Consider the following 27,861-nt stretch of genomic DNA (forward strand, 5'->3'; position numbering starts at 1 on the left):
CCATATTCTAAGTTACTAAGTTGCAGAACTGTTGATTCATATCTGATGAAGTCTATTTACTTTTACTGATAAAACAACTTGTTTCATTAAAATTGTATAGCTTTTGGGAAGAGAGACCTTGACGTTCATCTTGTTTTAGTTGTTATTTTTGTTATATTACAAGAGTGAATTGTGGGGCAAAGCTATTTGTGTTTGCTTATTTCTGAATTTTATCAGAGTTATCTGATATGTATAACCGAGATTGCTCTGGGTTTAACACAGTAAACAGATGTGTACAAGTGATTTATTTTTGCTTGTATCTAACAGGGTCTTCTCCAAGCCTGTAACCAGCTACATGCAGAATACCTTTTTCAGCCAGACAAGCCATACGATGTCTCTTATGACACAGGAGACAAAACCATCCAGTGTGGTCGTCATGTGGATGTGTTCAAATTTTGGTTAATGTGGAAGGCTAAGGTATGTAGACTCAGCTCTTTAGAATCAGCAGGACTACTTAGTGGGAATCCCTGAAATGCTGATAATATCACTTCTTCTTTTCAAGACAGATGCGACTTTATTTGCAGAATGTTTTTCTCTTGTGTAACCTGTAAATTGTATGAGCAGTACAGGGAGACATTGAAAGAAGCTTGGTACTTCTGCAAAGCACTAAATACCATAAGCCAGTGATTTGTTTTTTAGTCCAGCAGCACTGACACACTGACACCAGCCAACTATGTGGGAGGTCTTGGGTTCAAGTCCCAAATGCGAGCTTAGCATTATCCTTTTATTTATATAATTCTAACAGAGCCTAATCAGAGAGCATTTTCTGTATTTGTGTGTGTGTGTGTGTGTGTGTGTGTGTGTGTGTGTGTGTGTGTGTGTGTGTGTGTGTGTGTGTGTGTGTGTGTGTGTGTGCGCGCGTGTGTGTGTGCGTTTGTAATTTGATCTTAATCACCATGGTGGTGCTTTCCTAGTTGAAAGGATAAAGCTGTTAAGGGAAAACTCAACAAATATCTTTTCAGAGGCTCTTATTGGTTCAGCAGCAGTGACACAAGCACAATATACTGTAGGTCTTGGGTACAAGTCCCAAGTAAGAGGTAGCTTTATCCTTTCACTTCTATGATCGCAACCTAGTTCACGCTTTCTTCTTCAGGTATTACCAGTGTAATTTAAAATAATGTGAGTTTAAGAAAAAATTCTAACTCCAATTTTATCTTCTGCCTTCTTATAGATATTTCTTCATAGGTTCATAGGTTGTTACTAGGCTAATGACCACTAAGGCCCTTACAAGCCTAGGCATGCACCTCAAACTCATTTCGATCCCGAGTATCATAGGTGTCTGTATGGGAGGGATGTATTAGTAGAAAGGTAACTAAGGAATTTGTAAGGGGGGAGTTAGGATAATACTCTTCTTATTGATGACCTGAGTCCAGAAGGGACATGGGGGCCAGACCAGGGGTAAACTTACGATTTTCCATCCAATTTTCAAGGTGTCATTTGAATATGGTCAGGGATGAACTCTATTTTACATGTGGGGTTGGGACACTTTTTTTTGTCTCTTCAGCATGTTCTGTTTATGTCACAAGTGAAGTTCTGATCCCTGAATCTAGTGATGTTCATCGTGTTTCACTGTTGCAGTCATTACTCTTGGGTTATCCTGCTGGCAGGCTACCCTCAGTCGGCCAGAATTCCAAAGTCTAGGTCTGGCGTCGGTTGCTGTCACCTCTTCCCTGATTTCAGTGCACCAGGGGTATAAAAGATGCAGCCGATGCCATTTTCTTCAGTCTTTCTTGCCGCGCGGTGCCTGAAGCAAAAGCAGTTCGCAAGTGCCGGTCGGCCGACTCCTGAGATTTTCAAATCAAAATTTCAGAACTGAAGTCTTCATTAAAGCTAAGTACCCTGTTGGGAAAACTTTTTTCTTGCTCCAGACCAATGTCAGAAAAAGTTAACAATTGTATTTCTTGTGGGAAGCAAATACCTCATAAGGATTTTCACTCTTACTGTATTCCTTGCCTAGGCCCTGATCACAACTTTGCTAGCTATCGGTTTTGTGCTAGATTTAACCAACGCACTATTAAGCATCGGTTCGATTTTGATTTCATTACTTTTGCCGAAGATTTAATTATATAATGCTGTCGGAACAGCCGACAACCGGAGTTTACAAAAAACGCAAGGACAAGGAAAAGGATAGGCATCTGATGTCCAAAACCGATGACAAAGCCTCTGCTAGGCCAGTCGCCAGTTTGCCAGTTCTCAGTGATGTGCTTTCGCAGCCCCTGGCGCCCGCTACCTCAGAGCCACAGGCCACTTCCGACTCCCACGTGGAGCCGACTGGGCCTCTGGATACTCAAGGTATTGGACACTCGGAAATCATTCCCTCAGATGGGTCCGGAACCACTGAGCAGGCATCGGCTTCTGAGGGTGTCTTTAGACCTACACAACTATATATTAAGCCATCTTCAACTTTAAAGACAAAGACTAAAGCAACTCTAAAGACAAAGAAACAAGTACAGCATGCTCCTACTCAATCTCCCATGCCTTAAAAACAGATGCTCAAAATGGCCGAATACCTAATTACTTTGATCAGGGGCTCCCATCCCCCTCCTGATAAGAGGCCTAGGCAAGAGACAGAGTATGATTCTTCTGATCAGGTTTCTATTTCCCCTGATTCCTCTTATGAACAGGATTACTCCATGCTTCCCTATGAGGATTTTGATGCTGAAGAATCCATTCCTTCAGCCTCTCCTCCTGAGGATTATTCTTTTGGGGAAACCCTGCATACCATGAGGGAGCATTTCCACTGGGAGAGCCAAGATTATTCTGAATCTAAGAAAAGGCTCAGAGACTTTCTGCTACTTCCTCAGCACAGGCCCCTTGCTGTTCCATCTGTTCTAGACATTGTAGATGATGTATTTTCAGAGTCCGGCCTGTCCCCTGACTCTTTACCCCCTGCACCTGCTAAGCCAGACAGATACTACAGGGTCCCGGATTCTCATAAATTTCTATATAAAAATCCCGCTGCTGACCCAGAAACTATATCTCAGGGTCCCAAAGGGGTTAAAGCTTCCACTGCAAAAAACCCTGTCCCCTCTAATAGGGATTCTAGGGCTCTAGACAGATGGGGGATAAAAGTCTACACTTCTGCTACCTTGGCTGTAAGGGCTTTAAATTGTCAGTTTCATATGCTTAAATATCAGCAATATTTAATGTCACTGCTTAAGCAAAATTGTTGACAAATACTGAATGTTCAGAGAACAAGGAATTGCAGGATTTATTGCATGCAGCTGAACAAGTGGGAAAGCATACTTTCCAATGTGGTTATGATTCACTGGAGGCCTCTTGCAGGGCCGCTGTTACAGGTTCTGTTATTAGAAGGCATGCTTGGTTAAAGGAACAGAATCTGCCTGATCATGTTAAAGCAAAAGTATTAGATGCACCATTACAGCATGATACTTTGTTTGGTACTAAAGCAGAAGAGGTGTTGAAAAAAATGGAGGATAAAGCAAAATCCATGCAGACAGTCAAGGATTTCTTACAGGTACAGCCACCCAGGTTTAGCAGAAACTGGCCCTCTAAAAATTGGTCCTTTCCAGTGTCAGACAGACCACAAAGAGGCAGATACAGGCACCCCAGAGGCAGATCTCAGCCCCAAGGCTCATACAGGCCTAAACAATGGGGTGCTCCTACCACCAAAAGCAGAGAAGACAAATCACAACCTTACAGGAAACAGTCCCAGTGACTTTCCTCTGCCAGATCCAAACACTTTTCTTTTGGCAGCCCCCTTAGGGGGAAAACTAGCACTTTTTTCATCAAATTGGCAAATGGTTACCCAAGACAAATGGGTCCTGAACATAGTGTCCCAAGGCTACAGGTTCCATTTTCACACTCTACCAAGGTCAAAAGGTATGCCAGACCTGCCACACAATCAATGGGCAGAGGCACAAAAACAAATTACAGCCCTCGTGGACATGAGGGCCATTCAGCAAGTACTACAACAAGAGCAGTGGCAAGGATTTTACTCCAGACTTTTCCTAGTACCCAGAAAGGACAAAACCTGGAGACCAATACTGGACCTGTCTATACTAAACACGTTTCTGGAAGTTCCAAAATTCAAGATGTTGACTCTACAGCAGCTACTGCCCATGCTGGGCAAGAAGGCTTGGCTCATAACTTTGGACCTAAAAGAGGCATACCTGCATGTCCCAATCAGACAGTCTTGCAGAAGATACCTCAGATTCATAGCTGGCTCAATGCATTACCAATTCTCTGCACTGCCCTTTGGCTTATCTACTGTGCCCAGGGTTTTCACAAAATGCCTGGCACCAGTAATTGCATTTTGCAGACAAAGAGGAATTCAAATATATCCCTACTTGGACGACTGCCTAATTCAAGCAGAGAACAAAGAGATTCTTCTAAAGCATCTGGCGTTTGTAAAAAGATTACTAATTGGCCTGGGGTACACAGTAAATGAAAAGAAATCAAAACTAGTGCCCTCTCAAGAGATAATATTCCTGGGTGCAAGCTTACATACAACTGCCCAGATGGCTTATCTCATGCCAGACAAACAAAAACAACTGACTACTTACTTCAAGAAATTGGCAACAAAACCCCACTCATCTGCAGGGAAAATCCTGCAGGCCTTGGGTTTCATGGCATCCTGCATTCTATTAATTCCATATGCCAGACTGCATATGTGGAAACTACAATGGTATCTAAAAAGTGTTTGGACTCAGCATTGCCACAGCCTGGAGACAGTAATTACACTCATTCCCTGCCTGCAACAAGAGTTTCGATGGTGGGCAGAAGCCTGTCACCACAACAAGGGTCTGCCATTCAGTTTACCCACAGCCAGACAGACACTGACAACGGATGCATCATATTATACCTGGGGGACCCATATGGCAGGAAAATGTATTCAGGGCACATGGCCTGCAAACCAGATGCATCTTCACATCAATCAAAAAGAGATGCTAGCTGTTCAAAATGCCCTGACAGCTTTCAAGGACCTGCTTAATCCAGGACAAATACTGATAAAGACAGACAACACTACGGTCATGTGATATATAAACAAGCAGGGAGGTACACATTCCTACCCCCTCTGCAGACAAACAATGACATTATGGGACACAGCATTGGCCTTTCAAGTTCACCTGCAAGCACAATTCCTGCCAGGAAAAAGAAATACTCTGGCAGACGAACTAAGCAGAAACCTCATGGATCCCCATGAATGGAAACTGGATCCACAAGTCTTCAGCATGATAATAAGGAAATGGGGATGCCCAGACATAGATCTATTTGCCTCCCCTCACAACTGCCAATTGCAGAGATTTTGCACAAGGATTTATCACAAGCAAGCATGGAAAGTGGATGCCCTATCCTTCAGCTGGAAACATCTAACAGTATATGCCTTTCCTCCTCTGCCTGTCCTTCCCAGGGTACTCCTAAAGGTCAGACAAGAGAAGCCAAAAATTATACTGATTGCATGAGACTGGCCACGCCAGTACTGGTACCCAATTCTAAAGAGCTTGTCTCAAGGTCCAGCATGGATATTGCCTCAAACTTCTCACTTGCTGACCCAAGAAAACAATCAGATCCTGCACAGCCAACTCAGGACCTTAAATCTGGCAGCATGGTGGATAATGTAGCCATTCAGAACACTCCTCTTTCAAAAGCTGTTATGGATGTTATCTTGGAGGCCAGGAGGCCCAGTACCAAAAAATCTTATGCAGAAAAATGGAAGAGATTCTGTGCTTGGAACCAGGAACAAGGCATTGACACGTGTGTACCAAATATCCCTCAGATTTTACAATACCTAACTGAGATGCTGAACAAAGGCCTTTCTTTCTCATCAATTAAGATTCATGCCTCTGCCATTTCAGCCCATTACAATACAGAACCACCTATCTTTTCTCATCCTTTAATAAGGCAGTACCTCAGAGGGGCCAAAAACATTAGGCCTCCAAGGAGAGCACCAATTTCGGCCTGGGACCTCAGTTATGTTTTGGAAAAACTCACACTGCCTCCTTTCGAGCCAGCATCAACAGCAGATGTAAAATTCTTATCCTGGAAAAGAGCTCTGCTCCTAGCAATAACCTCTGCAAGGCGAGTCTCATAGTTACAAGCACTCATGGCTGTGGAACCTTTTATCATTTTTCATCCAGACAGGGTTTCTCTAAGGACAAACCCTACTTTTATGCCTAAGGTGGTATCCAGTGTGGCCCTCAACCAAACCATTCGCTTGCGTACCTTTTATCGAAATCCACAGAACAAGGGTGAGAAAATCCTGCATTCTTTGGATATACACAGGCAGTTATGCTTCTACTTGGACAGAACTAAAGCTTTCAGAAAGACTGAGCAACTTTTAGTGTCATATGCTGCAGGATCACAAGGAAAGGCTATCTCAAAACAGACTATTTCTAAATGGATAGGTCATTGCATCCATTTCTGCTATTTTTCAACAGGGCAAATCAGTGCCTAAGGGCATTAGGCCTCATTCCAACAGAGCAGCAGCCACTTCAGCAGCCTTCCTCAGAGGAGTACCAACCAAAGATATCTTAGAGGCTGCAACTTGGAGTTCAGTGCACACTTTCACAAAGCACTACCACTTACCTCTTTACTCTAAGTCCAGAGCAGGCTTTGCCACTGCAGTTCTGCAGGGCCTCATAGCCTCTCCTAACCCTATTTAGCCCAGCCACCCATCCTCAGCATTGGGATTCAACCCAAGAGTAATGACTGCAACAGTGAAACATGATGAACATAGTACAGTTGTGTACCTACCTTAAATGTAGATGTTCGAGTGTATTCATTGTTGCAGTCCAGGTTACCCACCCACCATCCCCCTTTACTTTGCTGGGACTTATCTGCACTTCTCTATCCTATACAACCTTTTTGGTGTATTTTCTTGTAGATGAAGGAAATGTTATTTTTGTGCATGCATTTTTATTGGCTTATTTTTCAGCCTACCAGTTTGGGGGCACCTGACATCTGGGGCAATAAAAACTGAAGAAAATGGCATTGGCTGCATCTTTTAGACCCGTGGCGCACTGATGTCAGGGAAGAGGCGACAGCAAATGACGGCGGACCTAGACTTTGGAATTCTGGCCGACTGAGGGTAGCCTGCCAGCAGGATAACCCAAGAGTAATGCCTGCAACAGTGAATACACTCGAACATCTACATTTATGGTAGGTACACAACTGTACTTTTCTGGTGCTGTTTGTTTTGTGCATGTGGAACAGATTTATCGGAGCTGGATCTGAGGAAGCCCTGTAAGCCAGACAAAGATCCCCTCTTAGTAGCCTGTAGGAGAATGAATACTGGGATCGAGCCTTTAGATCAGAGACCTTAACCATAACATTAACTTCCAAGAAGTGGATACCAAACAGTAGCAGGCCCAGAATGGAGCCCTGAGGTACACAGTTGGTGACCAGTCTCTGAGGGGAGGTGGTCTCACTGATCCTGATTTCTTGGGTCCTGTCTATGAGCCAGCTGGCAATCCAGTGAGTTATTTATGGATTTAAGCCTAGTTCAGAGACCTTATCAATGATACCCAGGTGGGTTATTGTATCGAATGCCTTGGCCAGATCAGTATACACAGTATGCCCTGTTTTACTCTTGTCCATTGCTTTGATGTCCCTCTCAATGAAGTCTACCAGGTTAAGTAGGCATGACTTTCACTTAACAAACCCAAACTGGAATGGGTCCAGTATCTGTAGATTGCCAACACCCCTATTTGTCATTTCCATGATAATTCATTCCATGGCTTTGCATATTAGCTCTGTTAGACTGAGGCATCTGTAGTTCCCTGGGTCAGTTGATGGTCTGCACTTGTAGAGGAAATGACTGTTGAAGTCCTCCATTCATTTGGAATGTAGCCTCTTTTGAGTCTTTATTTGAAGAGTGCCTCATGTGGTCATGATAGGTCATGTTTCAAGCTCTTCAGGAAGCAAACAGGGATGTTGTCAAGACCCAGAGAGGTAGTGGTCTTGACTTTAGCAAGTGCTGCTAGCACCTAGTCCCTGCTAATAGTAGGGGTAAGTATGTTGGAGGGGATTTCTCTAGGTGGAGCTGGTCCACAGACTAACAAAATGTGTATAAATCACATGTGCCATAGTGGAAGTATTTCTGTTTATCTTTGCCATCTGAGCTTCTTTAACTGTCAAGGAAATATGAAGTCAACCAGCTGAAGAAGTCCTTATTTTGAGGACAAAACCTGGGTTAACGTGTGTTTTTGGTGTGTTTTTTTGGATGCTGCTAATAAACTGTCTGGTTGACTTCATATTTCCTTGACAGTTTTTGATTGTCTTTTAGTTACAAGTTTGGAGTTCATCTGAGCTTCTTTATCTGCTTCAGCATGTAAAGCATGGTAGCCCAAATAACATTCATTAAGAGTATACATCTTAGGATGTCCCCCCAAGAACTAGCTTGGAATTTTACAGCCCTCTAAACATTATTAGACTTAAAAGAAGTTGCATTGGTTTTAGGAATGAAATGAAAGGTATTGCTGGACATATATAATATCCTGTAAATATAAGAGACAGTGAGTGGAATTCATTGTCAGGTGCAAAGGAACAGACTATGTTGCTTGATTAAGTCAAGTTGCACTGCTCCAAATTAATATTTTAATTTGTTTTATTTTATTTTGTATTTGTTTACTGAGGTAATGCCATGATTACAACTGACCATTTGCAGGTATTGCCTGAATGTAATAATTCACAAAAAAAAGAAAAAAGTAGAACAGAGAGGTAGTAAGCTGTCCATAGGCATGTAGCTGTTCAAATCTTTCCTGTTAGGTAGAGCAAGGCTCTGCTGTTGAGCTGGGACACAATTATGAATTGCTGCCACTTTGCATTTTTTTTCATTACCCGCAAGCTACCTATGAAGTCCAACCAGGAGGCCACCTTTTAAAGTGGCCTCATGTAAAGAATGTGATATGTGTATGTATATGTACTCTTAACTTGTCCCTAAAATATTATTCATTATGTAGTATTTGACTTGTATTAGACTAGTTTTGAAGAAACATAATTGTTCATTTTCCTGCTGGGGGTTTCAGAAGCAAAATTCCAGAATTCTGTTCTAATGTTTGGTTATATAGTCTGCAAGCATCAGTAGTTGGTAGGCTCTGAGTTAAGCCATGTTTCTCAATAGTGGTATGTTTGGCTACTCAGTCTATATTCAGACTGGAAACCTCAAGATGCTTGTAGGTAAAAGTAAATTTGAGTATTACTTGGACTCCTGCAAAGATGAATGCCAACTAAAACAGGTATTGTGCAGAGAAACACTCACTGTGATTCGCAGCAAGGGTGGGAAGAAATCACTTTTACCTACTGCGGTGATATATAACTGCTGTACTGTACACTGGATTATATCATTCATATGAATAATTTCAAAATTCACTAGCAAACATGAAGGGACATAAGAGATTCTACTTCTTGTATCTGTATGACATTCCAGATTTAATATGGAAACTTGAAGTTCAGTTCCCTGTAAACATATCTCATAATGCAAACTCCACGGATGCATTTACACTACACATTTGGGGGGAAATTATAATTGATTTTTTTTGAAGGAAGAGACCCCATGCATCATCTATGTGGGGGCACTTTCCCTCCACACCTCCTTATATATAATAACTCAATGGTTACACTGACCCCGGGAAAAAGCAAAAACACCCTTTAAGGATGAAATAAAGCTTACAAGTACTATGATATTACTCCTGAAACATAGCAAACACACTCCTGGAGCCAGTGCATTGGGTAGAATGCCTAGGGCACTATATTTTGAGGGGATCTACAAAGCTCACAGTACTGTGATCTTACATCAGACCTGAAACATAGCAAACACACTCCTGGAGCCAGTGCTTTGTGTAGAACGCCTTGGGCACTATCTTTCCAGGGGATCTACATGCAAGCAGGTGTAGATATCTCATAACTATGATGAATGCATCACATTTTCTTCTAGTGTGGATAAAAAAGAGGCTTAGTATTCTCTAGAACTGATGCTACCAGATCTATAGACTGTACTCTTGCAGTCATCATTATGCCAGATCTGTTTACTGAACATTCACCCGTCTTTGTCTTCTGGAAGCAGTTTTGTTCTGTGTGTCAGTGCAAGACAGTATGAAAATAAAATTAGAAACAGCATTCTGTAGACACTGCATCCTCCTCATCATAGTAGATTCCTCATTCTCCGCAATATATAGTAAACGAGCATCATGAGACCTGTAAAGTAAAGCAACATTTGCCACTATCATGCCAAACACATCACTGCATAAGCTTGCACAATTTAATATAGTTTAGTATATGCATCTGGATTGTCTTCTGAATCTGTGCTTTGTATGCAAGTTTCATTTGATTTATTTTGCTAAATTTAAATAGATAGTTGACTGTTACAACAGTAGCATTTAAACACAAATAAACATGCCTATCTTGTCTACATATACTCAAACCCTGACACACATACATGTGTGTGTGTGTAATATATATATGTGTGTGTGTGTGTGTGTGTGTGTGTGTGTGTGTGTGTGTGTGTGTGTGTGTATATATATATATATATATATATATATATATATATATATATATATATATATATGTAGAAGGAATTTGCATCAGAGAAGCAACTATTATTTTACCCATCTCAAAAGTACAAACATACAAAAATCTTGAGATTTTATACCAGTAGCTTTGAACATTCATTTATTTTGAAATTAAAACCTAGTACATAGATTCATAGGTTCATAGGCTGGTACTAGGCTATTGGCCCTAGGGCCTATACAAGCCTAGCCATAACAATTCTCTGGATATTTCTTTCCACAATATTTACTTCCCTGGACCCCTGTCTAGCAGGGCAACTGACGTGATCCCCAGGGCGAATTTCCTATCTCCCATCATATCTTACATATCTTGTCATACTTGGTGAATGTAATATAACCTAAGAACTGACAATATTCTACTGTGAAACATGCAATTATATGTTCTGTAAATCATTTCTAATAAATTTCATGTATTGCACCAATAACTCGTAATTGAACAAAAATTCATTTTTGTGCTTTATCAGGTACTTTATTGTATATAACAGTGCAGGAGAACTGAAGTTGCCATCCAACTTCAGACTCGGAGGGATACAGAGCCTGTAACAAAGATGCGAGTCATCTGGGCACCACCATTTCCAGTCTTGTTCTCCTAGACATCATCAGCATTTAAACATGGATATATTAAGAATTTTTATAACTCTACTTGCAAACAGCATGGAATAACTTAGACCTACTCAGGCTTCACTGAGATCTTTCTCTAGCAGCTAGTCAGATGAATTTGCAAGTGCAACTTATATATTGCATCTTCTTCTACTCACTTACTCTTCCTCTTCAATTTTCCCAGCCATTCTTCTTCAGCTTAACACTTTCTTTCAGTTTCACCAAATCACAACTCAGATCCCTTATTTATAGTTCAGCTGTGGACAAAAATAAAAGTTGAGAAGGAGACTGTGTATTGTATTTCCTATCAGCTGGAACACTATCTATATAAGAGTACACTGTGTGCCATCTCAGGTGGTGCACATTAAGGGGAATAAGAGATTCTATTTCCTGTGTCTGTATGACAGTCCAGATTTAATATGCTGCTGGGAGGCAGTGTCTTAAGCAGAGCACGGTAACTGTTTTGCAAATAGAGCATCGATATTTATTACTCATAATATTATCATTTCACTTGTTATATTCATCTGACATTGAGGATCCTCCTTTATGAGGCCTGTGGTTTGGCTTATCCTCTCTAGCAATCAGCGTTTGCCATCTTCTTCCTGATTTTCTCATGCTGGAGGATAGATTCAGACCCATGATGATGCACATCATAGTATTCCACATCTCCAGCATAAGCTTGAAGATCTCTTATGCCTGCTAGCACTTTTTTGAAACTAGCAGTATTTGAATCTCAGGTATTGTTGTCACCAGTAAAGTTTTCTGCATTATGTACTTTAGATTTATTTTCTAGGTTGAAAGTTTAAGTTCTTGAATTCTAAGGAATGATAACTGGAGACTATCTTTTGATTCAATGACAGGTTTCTTCTCAATCTCCAGGAAGTAGGCCAGAATTCTGGAATCCAGGACTTTATTGGACTGTGGTCTACTCCATTTAGAGAAACATCAGAGTTATCTGTGGCCTACCTGGCCTTTGAAGAGTAGATATTGTCCTTGATTAGTGGGAGCTAAACCACTTCCATTTCTCCATTCTATGAAAAACTTATGCCTTGATGAGAAATACACCCCAACTGCTCAATTACCCTAGTCTTCAGTCTAACTAGCTTGATTATTTAAACAGCTACTTGAGTCATCTGGGCATGAACTGGGGGTTACTCAAGGCTGAGGCTTCTTTTCCTAGGGCTTCCCCACAATCCTTCTGGACTCATCAGGCCTGAAGGGGAAGAGTCATAGGATAAACTTTTCCAGGGTCTAAGTGCTGGGCATAACAGATCAGGCACTTGTTTTATTTATAGACATTAATCATGCCTATCAAATGTCACATACAGAGATTTAAGTTTAGTGCAAGCATCGCATTTGATGGTGGTCTGTCTGCTTTTCACATGGGTCCCCATCAACCTGACACCCCTTGGATGTACTGAGTGCTCATGCTTACAAATGCCCAACTGTGATATTGTTCCTAGAGAATTGTGAGGGTATAGGGTTTCTTCACTTGCTGGATCTATGATGAAGGTTGCGTGGGGAGGTCATCATTTTGTTGAGATGGTTGAAGCTTTTAAGTCTCATGATTCCTCAGACTCCCCATGATATAATGCTTTCCATAGGGAGGCCTCGTAATGCTGAAGGGATTCCAAGCTGGTTACTTGAAGTTATCCTTAAGTCTGGGATCAAGTGTTATCCTGAGCTTTGTAGCAGACATACTTGTGTGCCTTTTCTTAGATGCTGTGCAGCATTTGAGTCTGGTACTTTGGATATTACATGGCATGGCTGCATGTCTGGGGCATGAGGTATGGCTGAGAATGTCACAGAGGAGGATGGTCTGGACCCTCCTCACTGGCTGCTGTCTTTGACTGGAATGGGCTTTCAAGAAGTTCTTACATTTCTTCTTTTTCTCTATTTGATACTTACCCGAGTAGGGGAAAATTTCCGTTCATGGCATCATACCACCCCTTTTTAAGTTCTTACTCTTCCAGGAGAAGGAATAAACCCAAAATATGGCATACAATGCAGGACCAGAAGCCCTGTGGACTGCTCTGGTCATCTGACCCACTTTCCATTTAAGGTTCTTAATGGTATCTAGTATCTTTTCTACAGTGGCATTGCCTGCCTGGCTCGGGGGTCGTAGGTGTAATCATCTGCCTGGTTAACCCTGTTGATAGAATTTTTCATGAGAGTTTGACAGAAGGGGAAGGAACTTGAGCCATTTTCCAGTTGCTGTATTGTAACTTTCTCTTTCTTCTCTCAGATATCAGTCCTTCACAGTAGAGTTGAGGGATAGGCTAACTCTTTTACCTGGCAGACAATGGTAACTGGATAGCTTGGTTGCCTAGATTATTTTCAGCACCCTTTTCAACTGCCCAAGGAGGCCATTACTCCTGCCTCAGCTTCTGTATGAAGTCACAGGGAAGAATATACCTCAGACAGTCTCCTGTATGGTGACTCACCATGTCTCTGGGATGGACATCCCTCATCTGGCGACAGTACCGTTTTGGCCCTCACTGCCTTCTTAGTGTCAGGACTTGGAGCTTAAACTGGAAAGAAAGAGATCAGCCCCCCCACCCCCCCCCCCTTCGTGTGGTTCTAGTATCAAATTACCCTGCCTAGGATTCCTGGGCAGTGGTTGTTGTAAGAACTAAAACTAAATGTCTTTATGCTTTAAAATCCCAGAGCTATGCTGAACAAGAGCCAAATATATTAAGTATCTCCATTATTTGCCATATCTTCTTGTACCTTTCAGAATAAAAGTATGTACACACTGTAGGTAGTTTATTATGTAGTGGCAACGAAAATTTCTGTGCTGTATTCGATCATGAAAGAGGTTGATGTAAGTCAACATGAGCCTTACTGATGCTGTCTCAAATAACAGTGCTGATAAACTCAATCGGACTGAACATTTTGGCTTCTGTACTTCTGAAGATTAAGTTATACTGTCCATTGTAACCCTGAACTCAGAATTGTTCTTTTCTTCTGTAATAGTAGAATTAAGATAAACTGCACTATTTGTGTAATTTCTGGACTTTTCGCTGATGTCTGAATATCTAAACTACTAGAAATATGACCTGACTTCTGCACTGAATGTCCTGAGTATCCTAACTGAACGTCTGTACTCAGTCCTCTCAGTATCTTAACTGAACTGACGTGTGTAGAAAGTATTTCTCATACTACTAAAGCCCTGTAAATTTCCTGCAAGTTCTATGCACATCTTTAACTTTGGTTCCCAAGCCTTGTACCACCTTAACAAGATCTGTTTTGTACTAGATGTTCTGCATACTTAGCACAATTCATCCTGCCATGGCCTTACATTTTTTTTTACACTGTGCTCATTTGTATCATTCACTGAAACATTCCTTTCTGTTGACTGCACTTACTGAAACTGCATGTAAAATGTAAAATATAAAAGGAAGTTATAGGCTTGCTTTAGTGTGCCTGCATTTTAGGCACTACTATACATTCTGCAGCATTCTTATTTGTCCATAAAATCTTGTTACTTAAGTCTAAAACAACATTTAACTCTGACAATATCCTCATAATGTTCAAATCCTAACAATAATATTTCTGTACTTTTGTCCTCTGAACTGATGTGTCTATACTAATTAGTACATTATTCCCTAATTCCTTCCCTGTATAAACAATGACATATGCAGTGCGACATTCCTCTCTACCTTAAATGATGTCAGATAAATCATCTTGTTTGGTGCTGGACTGCCACACCCTTTACAGATATTCTGAAAATAATTTTCTATAGAACTAGTAACAAAACACTGACTTGAGCTATGGTATGGATTTTCTGCTTTCCTTTGCCCTGAAAGTCAATATATTATTTACACTGATTTGATCTGCTTTTGCAGGACTGCTATGAGTCTCTGCACGATGAATCCCTTCCCCAATGTAATATTTGCAGTGGCTTCTAAAAAACAACAAACTAGAATTTATTACATTTTGATCATTTGTATCTGAAATCATATAGTTAACTTTAACTTGATACAGTGAAAATGCCTATGCTGTGTTTTGTCCTGAAATCTTCATGTGACACACACTGTGTTTGCATCTGTCTGATTTGTATTTGCAATATTGTGACTTAACTCTCCATTTTGAATTACATATGCTGTAGCATTTATACTGCTTTCTGAAGACTATAAACTAGAATTTGTTACAATTTGCACATTTTTCAAATGTGAAAACCATACTGATATCAGAAGTTGAAAATACTGTTGTTTCTATAAACACTGATTCATACTGCGTATTTTGAGGAGGTTTCTCTGGGACAGTTTGCTTCTTTGTTCTAGCCCTTTTGCGTCTAGGAAAATGTAGCATTCCTGAGGGGATAACCTTAAAATTTAAATGAACATCTGGAACACATTTTTTAGATTGCTTTATCCAGCTTTTAACTTTACACAACACATTTTCTGGTGTTTTTATCATAAAAGTTTTTAAACTGTTTTACACTTACTGTCTGACTTAACTATAAAATGTACATTTACTGATGTGTTTACTGTAGAATAGAAGTCTTTAAACTTTTCTTAAACTTACTGTGCTAGATTTAGCTAGAAAATGCATTGTAATTAAAATGAATGCTTACATAAGAAAAACTGAAGGGCACTGAGTCTTTGGTCATGGGTCTCTCAGCTTCTTTGAACTCCCTCTTGTAAAGATTCCCTTGTCTTTTAGACATCACACTGGAAACTTGAAGGTTTGTCGTCTTCTTTGGAAATTGTGAAGTTTTCTGATACATTGCTCTTAACCGGATGATGTTCTTTGCACTGATACCTCAAATTGCTGTCTTCTTTCTTGCAGATTCTGAACTTTTTCAATACTTTACTGTAGATTTTTCTGAAGTAACGTCCTTAAACAACACTGCTCTGTAAAGTGCATATGATCTGTCTGCTAATGAGCTGGTGTAGATTTGCAAGGTTGTTGTGGGGCTCACTTTAACCATCGATATTGTTCCCCCCATTCACATTGGATGCCATTGGAGGAACTGGAGTAAATGTTATCTTTTAATTACCCAGAGTTGTGCTGAACAAGTGCCAAATATCTCATTTTCGCCTTTATGTGCCAAATTTTCTTGTACCTTTCAATATAAACGTCTCTACACACTGTAGGTCTAATAAAGGTGGTTTATTATGTAGCAGCAGCACACAATGGAAGTAGATGCAATAATTCATCAAGATCTAAGCAAGTCACTTATACTGTATCCATAGCCGGCTTTAGGCACCAGCAAACCCTGCAGTCGCTGGGGGCCCCCTGTTTCTGGGGGGCCCCCAACCACAGCAAGTTATCTTACCTTGATATTTTATAACATGTCTGACAAACCAACAAAAGCTAGTACATCAGTCTTGTATACTTAATAAACCAGGTGGGTAATAATGCTTATTTATATCTCCTGTAAAATTCAAAAATGTCTTTGGCTATAGTCACAGTGTTTTATCAATCAAGAGCCTTCACAATTCCATTAAATATTTTACCACTAACATAGTGCCCATGGCTTAGTTAAACTTTGCTGCTGGACATGCTCTACACTAAAACTAACAACATAGCAGTTTTAGGTACCTACACTACCTGTGGCTGAAAGGGGGCCCCCTTAATCATCCTTCACTGTGTGGGGCCCCAGAAAAGCTGCTGCTGGTTGGAAAAAATGAAGAGAAAAAAAATGTATTCATTTCCTGTTTATTCTCTTTAACCTGAACATGGCTGTGATATAACCCTGTTAGGATAAAGTTAATAATGGCCTCTGATCTCAACTGCACCCATTCTAAAACCAGTTCTGCTCAGATGTGTGTGTACAGAAAGCTGCTGTAGGTTATATGGGGGGGACTGTGGTGTTATTCCTCACAGTCAAATTTTAGAGGTGTGCACATGAGGTCATTAAAGGATGCGTTTGGGCTGAGGACAGTGTGGTCATTGTTTCTTTTATTTTTCTTACATACCTCGGTGGTGTACAAAGAAGGTTACTACAAATTGTGTAGGTGCAACAAAGTAGAATTTGTTACTATAATCGTTATTTTTTCACTTTCCTCACAATCATACTTAGAATACATATACAGGTAGCTGCCTTTGACAGTTTGGGTTAAGGAGTGAGGAGGCATACTATGTATATGTATATCAGCAGTCCCTTGAATTACATGACTGTGGTAATTTGAACCTCTACCTTCATCACAGTCTAACACCAGAGGGATGCAAAAGCAGTCTTTTTTGGGGAATTGGGAGGCAGGCAATTCCCAGATAGGATCTGTGTATCCAGATAACAAAGGGTTGTTAGTTTATTGTGAGCTACTGTTTTGTCATCTTTGAACATTAAGCCTTGGGTACAACTTATGTCTTCCTTGAAAGAAGAAAAATAAACCTGAAATTATTTTCTTATTTCCTAAATATTTGTTACTGTACTGTGTTGGTCAGGAAATATGTGTTGAAAGGATGCAATGAAAACTGAACAGCAACACAATTTCTTTACTTAATCATAATTTCTGTTCAAGCCATTATTGGATGAAAAGGTGTGTAAAAAGAAAAATAATTTTAAAATGTACTGCAGAGCATATAGAAAGTTATAACTTCTTGAAAAAGCTGAAAAGTAAGGCAAAATGTGAGAAAAGTAAAAAAAAGTAATGTGCATGGTATGGGGAGCCTAAGTTGGGGAGGGAGGACAAGGGAAGACTGGAGGGTATTGTGTGTATGGGGGTGGGGTCTAAAATAGTAGGCTTAGGGTGCCATTACACCTAAGTCCAGACCTGTACATAGAGTTGCTACAATATATCATTGCTGCAACTAAATGCCAGTAACTGTAAATGTCTCATGAGATGGGCCAACACAGTGTAGTACACAAGTCTTGCAGTGCAAGAATATTGTAGCAAAGGGTCAGTCTGTGCATACCACTCCTAAAAGTTTGCAGCATGAACTAAAAGGTTGCTTAGGAAGGGTGGCAGTGACAGGGTGATACATAGACTGGAAGTGTCTAGGGGGCCCCAGCTTGATATCTGCTGGAGGCCCCCAAAATGCTAACACCGGCCCTGATGTATCGAGTAACAGTGCTGATAAACTGAACCAGACTGAATATACATGCTTTTGTAGCTCTGAAGAATAAATTGTACTGTCCATTGTAACTCTGAACTCAGAATTGTTCTTTTCCTCTGTAAAGGCAGAATTAAGACAAACTGTACTGTTTCCTGTAGTTTTTGGAGTTTTACTGACTTGTGAATATCTGAATTGCTAGACATTTGACCCGATTTCTGTACGCAGTCTCCTGAGTATCCTGAGTTGCTATACTCAGTCTTCTGAGTATCTTAACTGAACTGACTTCTGTCTGGAAAGTATCTCTCATACTACTAAAACCCTGTACAGTTCATAGAAGTTGTAAATGCCTCTTTAACCTTGCGTCCCAAGCCTTATACCATCTATTCAAGATCTGTATTTGTACCAGATGTTCCTCACACTCTTTTAGCACGTTTCATCCTCATCAGTGCTTTGGCCTGAAGGTTATTTCAGTGAGTTCATTTCTATCCTTCACTGAAACATTCCTTGATGTTCATCGTGCATACAGCTGCAGTCATAACAGATGGGTTCTCCTGCCGTCAGGCGGGTCCTCGGTCGGCCGAATTCCAAAGTCTAGGTCCGGCGTCGGTTGTCGTCACTTTCTCCCTGACGTCAGTGCGACAGGGGTATAAAGGAACCAGCCGACGCCATTTTCTTCAGTCTTTCTTGCCGCGCGGTGCCCGAAGCAGAAGCAGTTCGCAAGTGCCGGTCGGCCAGCTCCTGAAATTACGAAATTTGGAAACCGAAGTCTTCTTAAAAGCTAAGTACCCCGTTGGGGAAACTTTTCTTGCCTCAGACCGATGTCAGACAAAGTTAATAATTGTATTTCTTGTGGGAAGCAAATACCGCATAAGGATTTCCATTCCCTCTGTATACCTTGTTTAGGCCCAGACCACAAAGTCTCGGTCTGTCGCTTTTGTGCTACATTCAACAAACGCACTATTAAGTGTCGGGCGGAGTTCGCCCAGCATTATTTTGAGAAAGCATTTAACTATACTATGTCGTCGGATACTCCGACTCCGGTTTTGTCTAAAAAACGCAAAGACAAGGACCAACACACGAGGTCCGCGGCCTCTACCGACACCACGCCAAAGCCGACTACATGTGGTCCGGTTCTCAGTGAGGCGCCTACGCAGCCCCTGATTACCGACGACACTTCTTTGATGGTGTCTCCTGTGCCCGAGGTCGCCGACTACAGATACCAAAGCCACTCTTGGTGTTGAAACTCAGAATGTGGACAGGTCCACCTCCACTCAAGGTGTCTTCAGACCTTCCTCTTCTTTCTCCATCAAGGCTTTCACAAAGTCTAAAGCAACCATGCACTCTAAGAGACCAGCTACACACGGCCCATCTCCAGGCCCCATGCCTAAGAAACAGATGCTTAAAATGGCTGAGGATTTAATTACTCTAATCAGAGGTTCTCAGCCCCCACCGGACAAAAGGCCCAGAGTGGAGGAAGATTCCCCCTCCTCTGATCAGGGCTCCATTATTTCAGAGCACTCTGATGATGAGGAACATTCTTACTCCCCTTTTGAAGACTCTGATGCGAGGAGTCCATCCCTTCTGTATCCCCCCCCTGAGGATTACTCATTTGGGGAAACTTTGCATACCTTAAGGGAACACTTCCACTGGGAAGGCCAGGATTATTCAGATTCCAAGAAAAGGCTCAGGGAATTTCTCTTGTTACCTCAGCATAGGCCTCTGGCTATTCCTCCTGTCTTGGACATCCTAGATGATGTTTACTCGGAGGCCTGCCTTAACCCGGACTCTCTACCTCCAGCTCCAGTTAAGCCTGACAGGTACTACAGGGTTCCTGACTCACATCAATTTCTTTACAAAAGCCATGCTGCTGACCCAGAAACCATCTCACAGGGCCCCAAGGGAGTTAAGGCCTCCATTGCCAAAAAATCCATTGCCTTCCGAGAGAGATTCCAGATCCTTAGAAAGGTGGGTAATAAAGGTATATACCTCGGCTACCTTATCCATGAGGGCCTTAAACTGTCAGTTTCATATGCTAAAATACCAACAGTTTTTGTTATCACAATTGAAGAGTAAATTGTCACAACCTGAACAACCAGACCTGAAGGAGTTGCAGGATTTGATGCATAGTGCAGAACAAGTGGGTAAGCATACCTTACAATGTGGTTTTGATGCTCTAGAGGCCTCATGTAGAGCTGCTGTTACAGGATCAGTCATACGTAGGCATGCCTGGCTCAAGGAACAAGCCTTGCCTGATCATGTCAAAGCTAAATTACTAGATGCCCCTCTTCAAAAGGATGTACTATTTGGTGCAAATGCTGAGGAGGTATTAAGGAAAATGGAGGAAAAGGCTAAATCAATGCAAACTGTGAAAGAATTTCTACAGGTTCAACCCCCACGTTTTAGTAGAAATTGACCTTCCAAAAACTGGTCCTTTCCTGCCACAGACAGACCCCAAAGAGGCAGATACAGGCGCCCGAGGGGCAGAGGACAATCCCAAGGATTGTATAGAGGCAGACAATGGCAAGCTCCTACACAAAGAGGTGGTGAGGACAACTCGCAATCTTTCAGAAAGCAAACCCAATGACCTTCCCCTTTGCATGCCAACCAGGTTTCAAATGGCAGCCCCCTTAGGAGGAAAGCTGGCATTATTCTCAAAAAATTGGCATGTTGTCACAAAGGACAAATGGATCCTGGACATTATAAACAGAGGCTACAAATTCCATTTTCACACCCTTCCAAAAATGAGAGGCATGCCAAACCTGCCACACAATCAAAGGGCAGAGGCACAAAAGCAAATTACAGATCTCATAAACATGAAAGCTATTCAAGAGGTACCTACGCACGAACAAGGTCAAGGTTTTTATTCCAGGCTATTTCTAGTGCCAAGGAAGGGAAAAGATTGGAGACCTATTTTGGATCTATCCATCCTAAACACATTTCTACTCGTACCAAAATTCAAGATGCTCACTCTACAGCAACTTCCCATGCTGGGCAAGGAGTCTTGGCTGGTAACATTGGACCTCAAGGAGGCATACCTGCATGTCCCAATCAGACAAAATTGCAGAAGGTACCTCAGATTTCTTGCAGGTTCAACCCATTATCAATTCTCTGCATTGCCCTTTGGCTTATCTACTGCGCCCAGAGTATTCACGAAATGCCTGGCATCAGTACTTGCCTACTGCAGACTTCAAGGGATACAAATATACCCCTATTTGGACGACTGCCTGATTCAAGCGGACAGCAAGCACATTCTTCTGAAACATCTGGCTTATGTAATAATGTTATTGAAATCTCTGGGATACACAGTCAACAAAAAGAAATCAAGGCTAATACCCTCTCGGAAGATAATTTTCCTGGGTGCCAAATTGGACACAAACACCCAGATGGCCTACTTCACGCCAGAGAAGCAGGGGCAACTAATACAATACTTCAGAACACTAGCAAATTGCACCAGGCTGACTGCAAGGAAAATCCTGCAGGCTCTGGGATTCATGGCATCTTGCATCTTACTAATCCCATGTGCAAAGCTGCATATGAGGAAACTACAATGGTACCTGAAAAACATATGGTTTCAACACAGCCACAGTTTGGAAACAATAATACCACTAATTCCATGTCTGCAAAAGGAATTTCTGTGGTGGGCTCAAGCATGTCAAACAAACACAGGTCTTCCATTCAGCAAGCCTCAGGCAAATCAAGTCATCACAACAGACACCTCGGACTACGCCTGGGGGGCGCACATGACAGATCGGTGCATTCAGGGCAAATCGTCCCAAAAAGAAAAGCACCTTCACATCAATCAAAAAGAAATGCTAGCAGTAATAAATGGTATTATAGCTTTCAAGGACCTTCTACAACCAGGTCAATTATTGATAAGAACGGACAACACCACAGTTATGTGGTACATAAACAAACAGGGAGGAACACATTCTTACCCCCTATGCAGACTGGCCATGTCACTTTGGAACATGGCCATGGACTTACAAATGGAACTACAAGCACAGTACTTGCCAGGCAAGGAAAACATGCTGGCAGACAACCTAAGCAGGAATATGACAGATCCACACGAATGGAAATTGCATCCAAAAGTTTTTACAGAAATAATCCAAGAATGGGAAAGGCCAGACATAGATCTCTTTGCCTCCCACAAGAATCATCAATTGACAAAATTCTGCTCAAGGATCTTCCATCCAAAGGCCTGGAGAGTGGGCGCTCTTTCTTTCAGTTGGACATCAATGACAGTTTATGCCTTCCCTCCTCTTCTTCTGCTGCCCAAAGTTCTATTAAAGACCAAAGCAGACAGACCAAAGATGATTCTCATTGCTCTGGACTGGCCAAGGCAACACTGGTACCCACTCCTGAGGAGCCTGACGCATTCCCCACCATGGACCCTGCCTCTAATGCCTCTTCCTCTGACTCAGCACAGTTTCAAAACTCTTCACAGCCAGACAAAAACACTCAATCTAGCCGCATGGAAGACTCCTTAGCATCACAACAGGCCCTACTCTCCAAGGAGGTGCAGGATGTCATTTTGGAGGCCAGAAGACCATCAACTAGGAAAGCTTACTCTGCAAAATGGAAACGTTTTTGTGTCTGGAATGAGAAAAAGGGCCAGGATCCTGGAAAACTGAATTTACCTCAAATACTACAATATTTGGCTGAACTGCTAAGCAGTGGACTTTCTTTCTCCTCCATTAAAATACATGCCTCAGCCATTTCTGCAGAATACAACACTGATCCATCATTATTCTCTCACCCTCTCTTAAGACAGTTCCTCAGAGGGGCTAAGAATTTAAGGCCTCCAAGGAAACAACCAATACCTGCTTGGGATCTTAATTTCATTCTGGAAAAATTGACCTTACCTCCCTTTGAGCCAGCTGCCTCATCAGATTTGCAATATTTGTCCTGGAAAACAGCTTTCCTTCTGCCTATCACTTCAGCTCGTAGAGTTTCAGAACTACAGGCTCTCATGGCTGTCCAGCCTTTTATCATCTTCCATCAGGACAGAGTTTCCTTACGAACCAACCCGTCCTTTATGTCTAAAGTGGTATCCAGGGTAGCTTTAAATCAGGCCATACATTTACCTACTTTTTATCCTAATCCTCAAAACAAAGGGGAGAGATTACTACATTCCTTGGACATCCACAGACAGCTGTGTTATTATTTGGACAGAACAAAGCCTTTCAGAAAATCAGAACAGCTCTTTGTGGCCTATGCGGTAGGAGCTCAAGGGAAGCCAATTTCCAAACAGACAATCTCAAAATGGATAGCCCACTGCATATGCTTTTGCTACTCCTTTCATGGCAAAACTGTTCTTACAGGCATTAGAACTCATTCCACCAGGGCCACAGCCACCTCTGCAGCCTTCCTCAGAGGAGTTCCTACCAAGGATATTTTGGAAGCAGCCACTTGGAGTTCTGTGCATACCTTCTCCAAGCACTACAACCTACCATTATACTCCAAATCTAGAGCAGGCTTTGCCACTGCAGTCTTGCAGGGCATTTTGGCTCCTCCTAGTTCCAACTAGTGCCTACCACCCCTTCTTAGCTTTGGGATTCTACCCATCTGTTATGACTGCAGCTGTATGCACGATGAACATAGTACAGTTTTGTACCTACCATAAATGTAGATGTTCGAGTGCTAATACAGCTGCAGTCCAGGTTTCCCTCCCTCCTTCCCCTCTTGGGACAGGCCTATAGGCTAACACATCCTCATGCAACCTGATTGGGGTTTTCATTTATGATGTATTTGCTTGCAACTACTGTATTTTGATTATATAGCACTGCATTATCACACAAATTTATTATTGCCTTCCTTCTGGGGGAACCTGACATCTGGGGCAAGAAAAACTGAAGAAAATGGTGTCGGCTGGTTCCTTTATACCCCTGTCGCACTGACGTCAGGGAGGAAGCGACGACAACCGACGCCGGACCTAGACTTTGGAATTCGGCCGACCGAGGACCCGCCTGACGGCAGGAGAACCCATCTGTTATGACTGCAGCTGTATTAGCACTCGAACATCTACATTTATAGTAAGTACAAAACTGTACTTTATTGAAACTGCACCTGCTGAAACTGCTTGTAAAATGTGAAATATAAATGGAAGATAGAGGTCTTCTTTAATATATCTGTATTTCCAGGTATATGCAAAGAGAATACTGTATATATGTAGGATTTATTCTGGCAAAAATATATTTATGTGAACTCTGTTCTTACAGTTGTTGTACAGAGAGTCCCTCTATCACATAATATTAGTTCATTTGTGGTTGACTTATCCTGGCTGTTTAGACTGTCAACCAGAAAATGGTCTCCTTTGAAATAAAACTAAAACTTAGAATCCCAGTTAACCCTGGAATGTTCAGGAACTACTCTAAGGCTAACTTCATTCTATTAAGTGATAACCTGGCAACATTTCAACCCCCATAAACCTTGAGAATAGTGCTGTCTACATGGAACCCCCGTACAAGCATCTTAATAGCTGCATAGAGGCAGCTGAACCCACCAGGAAGAAGTACAGAACTAACTCAAAAACAAGCCACCCTGATGGAATCACAGCATCAGTAGGCTGTATAACAGAATGACGAAAATCACGGCAAAAATTAGGAGGTGCAGCACCCAGCAGGGTAAAAGCAGTCTCATTGAACTAAACAAGCAACTCAGATGACAAAGTCTACCAAGTCAAATTTGAGGTAAATTTAGCCTCCCAGGACAAGGACAACCACAAGGCATTCTTTCACTATGTCTGCAACCTCAAGGACAATACATGACTGTGTGTGGAGCCCATTGTTAATGGCTCCATCTGTACTGAGCCAGAATATATAACAAACCTACTGGTTGACAAATTCGTCACTCACTTTCCCTCTTTCCCTGTCAACCTCACCTCAGGAAATACCATCAAATATAACTCCCCAGCTATCACAGGGGAATAAGTCATCAATGCTCTCTCTAAGGCTAAGAACACTGCATCAGTGGGCCCAGACAGTATACTAGGATGCCTTCTAAACAGCATGAACAATGAACTATAATGCCCTCTGGAATTGCTTTTTAACTGTAGCCTCCATACAGGCTTTCAGCCTCATGAATGAAGAGCAGCAACAGTCTTCCCCCTGCACAAAGGTGGGCCATCTACAGACCCTGGAAGCTACAGACCCATAAATCTCACTAGTCTCATATGTAAAGCCATGGAAATAATTATCATGGAAATAATCAATAATGATATAAAAAACCTCCAGATATTGTGCGCAGCCCAGCTTGGTGTCATCTTGGATAGGTCATGTCTACTAAATTGGTGGACTTCTTTGAGAAGGTCACCAAAGCAATGGATGAGAGCAAAATGATTCACACTGCTTACCTTGACCTGGACAAAGCATTTCAGACAATACCCCACTCGGGCATTGTTGACAAACTTAAGAGGTTAGTTGTAAACCCATATGTCACCCAGTGGGTAGCTAGATGGCTCACAGACAGGACCCAGGAAATCAGAGTTGGGGAGTCCACCTCTACAAAGAGACCCATCACAAGCGGAGTCCTTCAGGGATCGGCCCTGTTACTGCTCCTTTTGACATTTTTTTCTCTAAAGTCAAGGCATATGCAAATGGTCTCTGGCTGACTAAACTTGCACATGATTGCAAATTAGAGCAGTCATAGAATCCCCCACTGTCACTTATGCTCTCCAGGAAGGGCTGACAGACAAATAACTGATGTCGGAGCCATGGACTAAAACTGATTGCCAAGAAATGCATAACAGTATCCTTAGGGAAGTCATCCATCCCTATCAACTATCATATTAACAACAGACCCCTAAGAGTCGACCCAGTAGGCAGCAATTTGGGGACACACACATTGACTATCACATGTCTCCAGTCTACAGTATATCTGCATGTCTATAGTATTGAGAAAATCATTCTTTGTTGTACAACTTATAAACAAAGGTATGTGATCAAAGTTGAAGGAAGCTATTGTTCCACTGTATTTGGCATTCATCAGACCTGTCATTGAGTACAATGCCCCTGTTGGTATGTACCTAACCAGGTACATCCAACAACTGGAACATCCACAGGGCTTCCTCACTAAGAGAATACAGGGTGTAATGTCATCTGATGTTGTCACTCTTCATCTATTCTTGACTTGTGGGAAGTTGATATTGTGAGGCTGGTGGATCAGATCCTGACAGCCAGGAGCATTCCCTCATCTTCTCATCCCCCTCTCCCTTCTGCTGCAGGGGGCTCCTCACCTATGACCCCTTCTTATTCTCCTCCTCTGAACTCTTCATAGGCTTTAGAGCTTTCAACTCCATCTTCACAAGTTCTTCTTGTCTTCTACACTGAGTCTCCCTCTAACTCCTTCATTGCCTTTGGCACTGTCGGGTCCCCATTACTGTGTCATTCACTATCTGGCCTGAGGGGTTTGAGCCAGTCCCAAGTTCTTCTATGGAACCAGCCATGCCTCTTCACCTTTTCAGGTTTGTCAGGTGGGTCTCTCTGGGTGGGGTGTGACCCCGGTTCCAAGTTTGTCTGTCTCGGTTCCAGGCTCCCATCCCTCCTCAGGGGGGGTCTGCATTCCAAGCCATGGAAAGAACTTTGGCCACTGCTTTGTCTCAGGTGGCTCCTGTGTTACCAGAGTCTCTCCCTGTGACCCCAGATTTTCTTTTCTACTGCCAGCCTTGACCCCTGGACAGCGAGCCCCAAGGTTGCAAGACTTGCCTAATAAAGCTGTACCCTCTTCCGAGTCCTCTTCAGATGTTCCCACTGAAAAGCCTCCTTGGAAGAGATTGTGTAAGAGGAAACCCCATCTGCCTCCTGGCTGACTTTGCCTGCTGATGACCTAATTAAGCTGATCGCTCATCAGGCTTGGAAGGCTCCTAACTCTGTAATACCTGTTACCCGGAGACCTGACAAGATTCTTTCTGCTCCTGAAGACCATCCACATTGGGCAAAGGGCTTAGTATTTGATGCCATGGTGATAGTGCCTCCATCAAGAAAGAACTAGCCGAGGAAAGTTCTACTTTACATCCCCCTAACCGAGAGGTCCAGGGTGATGGACAGATTTGGGAAGCGGGTCTATGCATCATCGACCTTCTCCATCAGGTCCTTGAATGTTTTGGCACACTTCATTAGACCTCAAAGGAATCTGGTCAAGGAGCTGTCATCTACCCTGGTGGGCGCTGTAGCTTTCTGGATCCAAGAAAAATTGGCCTCCTAGTTAGTTACCTTGGAGTCCATCTCAAATTCATCCATGAGGCTCATTGCGCATGCAAACGAAGGGGCGACCATTTCAGCAGGTTCAGGTGTTGCTATTCAACGACATGCTTGGATGGGCCTGTGCAAGTTTGTGAAACCATTCAAGTCTTCCTTCGTTAATGGTCCCTTTGATGGATCCTGTTTGTTTGGACCCAAAGTAAAGGAAACTCTGTCCAGGTGTGAAAAGTATGGAAAGTCTCTGTCTGCTGTGGGCTTACATTTTTCCATTCCTCAACAATCCTACTCCAGGAATCAAAGGAGTGGTAAGATGTGGTTCAAGAAGGTCCAGAAGCCTTGCCAGGACACACATGGTTCTGACTCCCCTCCAGACAGAGGGGGGAGTTACAATGGAAGATGCCATCCTAGGGGCAGGGGCGGTCTGCAGAATCAGGGTTCAAGGGAGTCTTTCTCTGGTTAATCCTACCAGCGCTCCAGAAAGGGGGCCT

General features: G+C 42.2%; 1 protein-coding gene across 2 annotated transcripts in view; it reads left to right on the forward strand.

The window, feature by feature from the left end:
- Window positions 1-27,861, forward strand: part of LOC122796581 (glutamate decarboxylase 1-like) — a 1,347,171-nt gene that overhangs the window by 1,170,762 nt on the left and 148,548 nt on the right. For both annotated transcript variants that reach the window (XM_044065171.1, XM_044065170.1), the window contains exon 12: window positions 307-456. In XM_044065171.1, coding sequence (XP_043921106.1) covers window positions 307-456 — 150 coding nt within the window. The remainder of the gene's footprint in view (window positions 1-306; window positions 457-27,861) is intronic.

Source organism: Protopterus annectens, chromosome 3.part0, assembly GCF_019279795.1.
Source record: "Protopterus annectens isolate FY-2018-M chromosome 3.part0, PAN1.0, whole genome shotgun sequence".
Classification (NCBI taxonomy): domain Eukaryota; kingdom Metazoa; phylum Chordata; order Ceratodontiformes; family Protopteridae; genus Protopterus; species Protopterus annectens.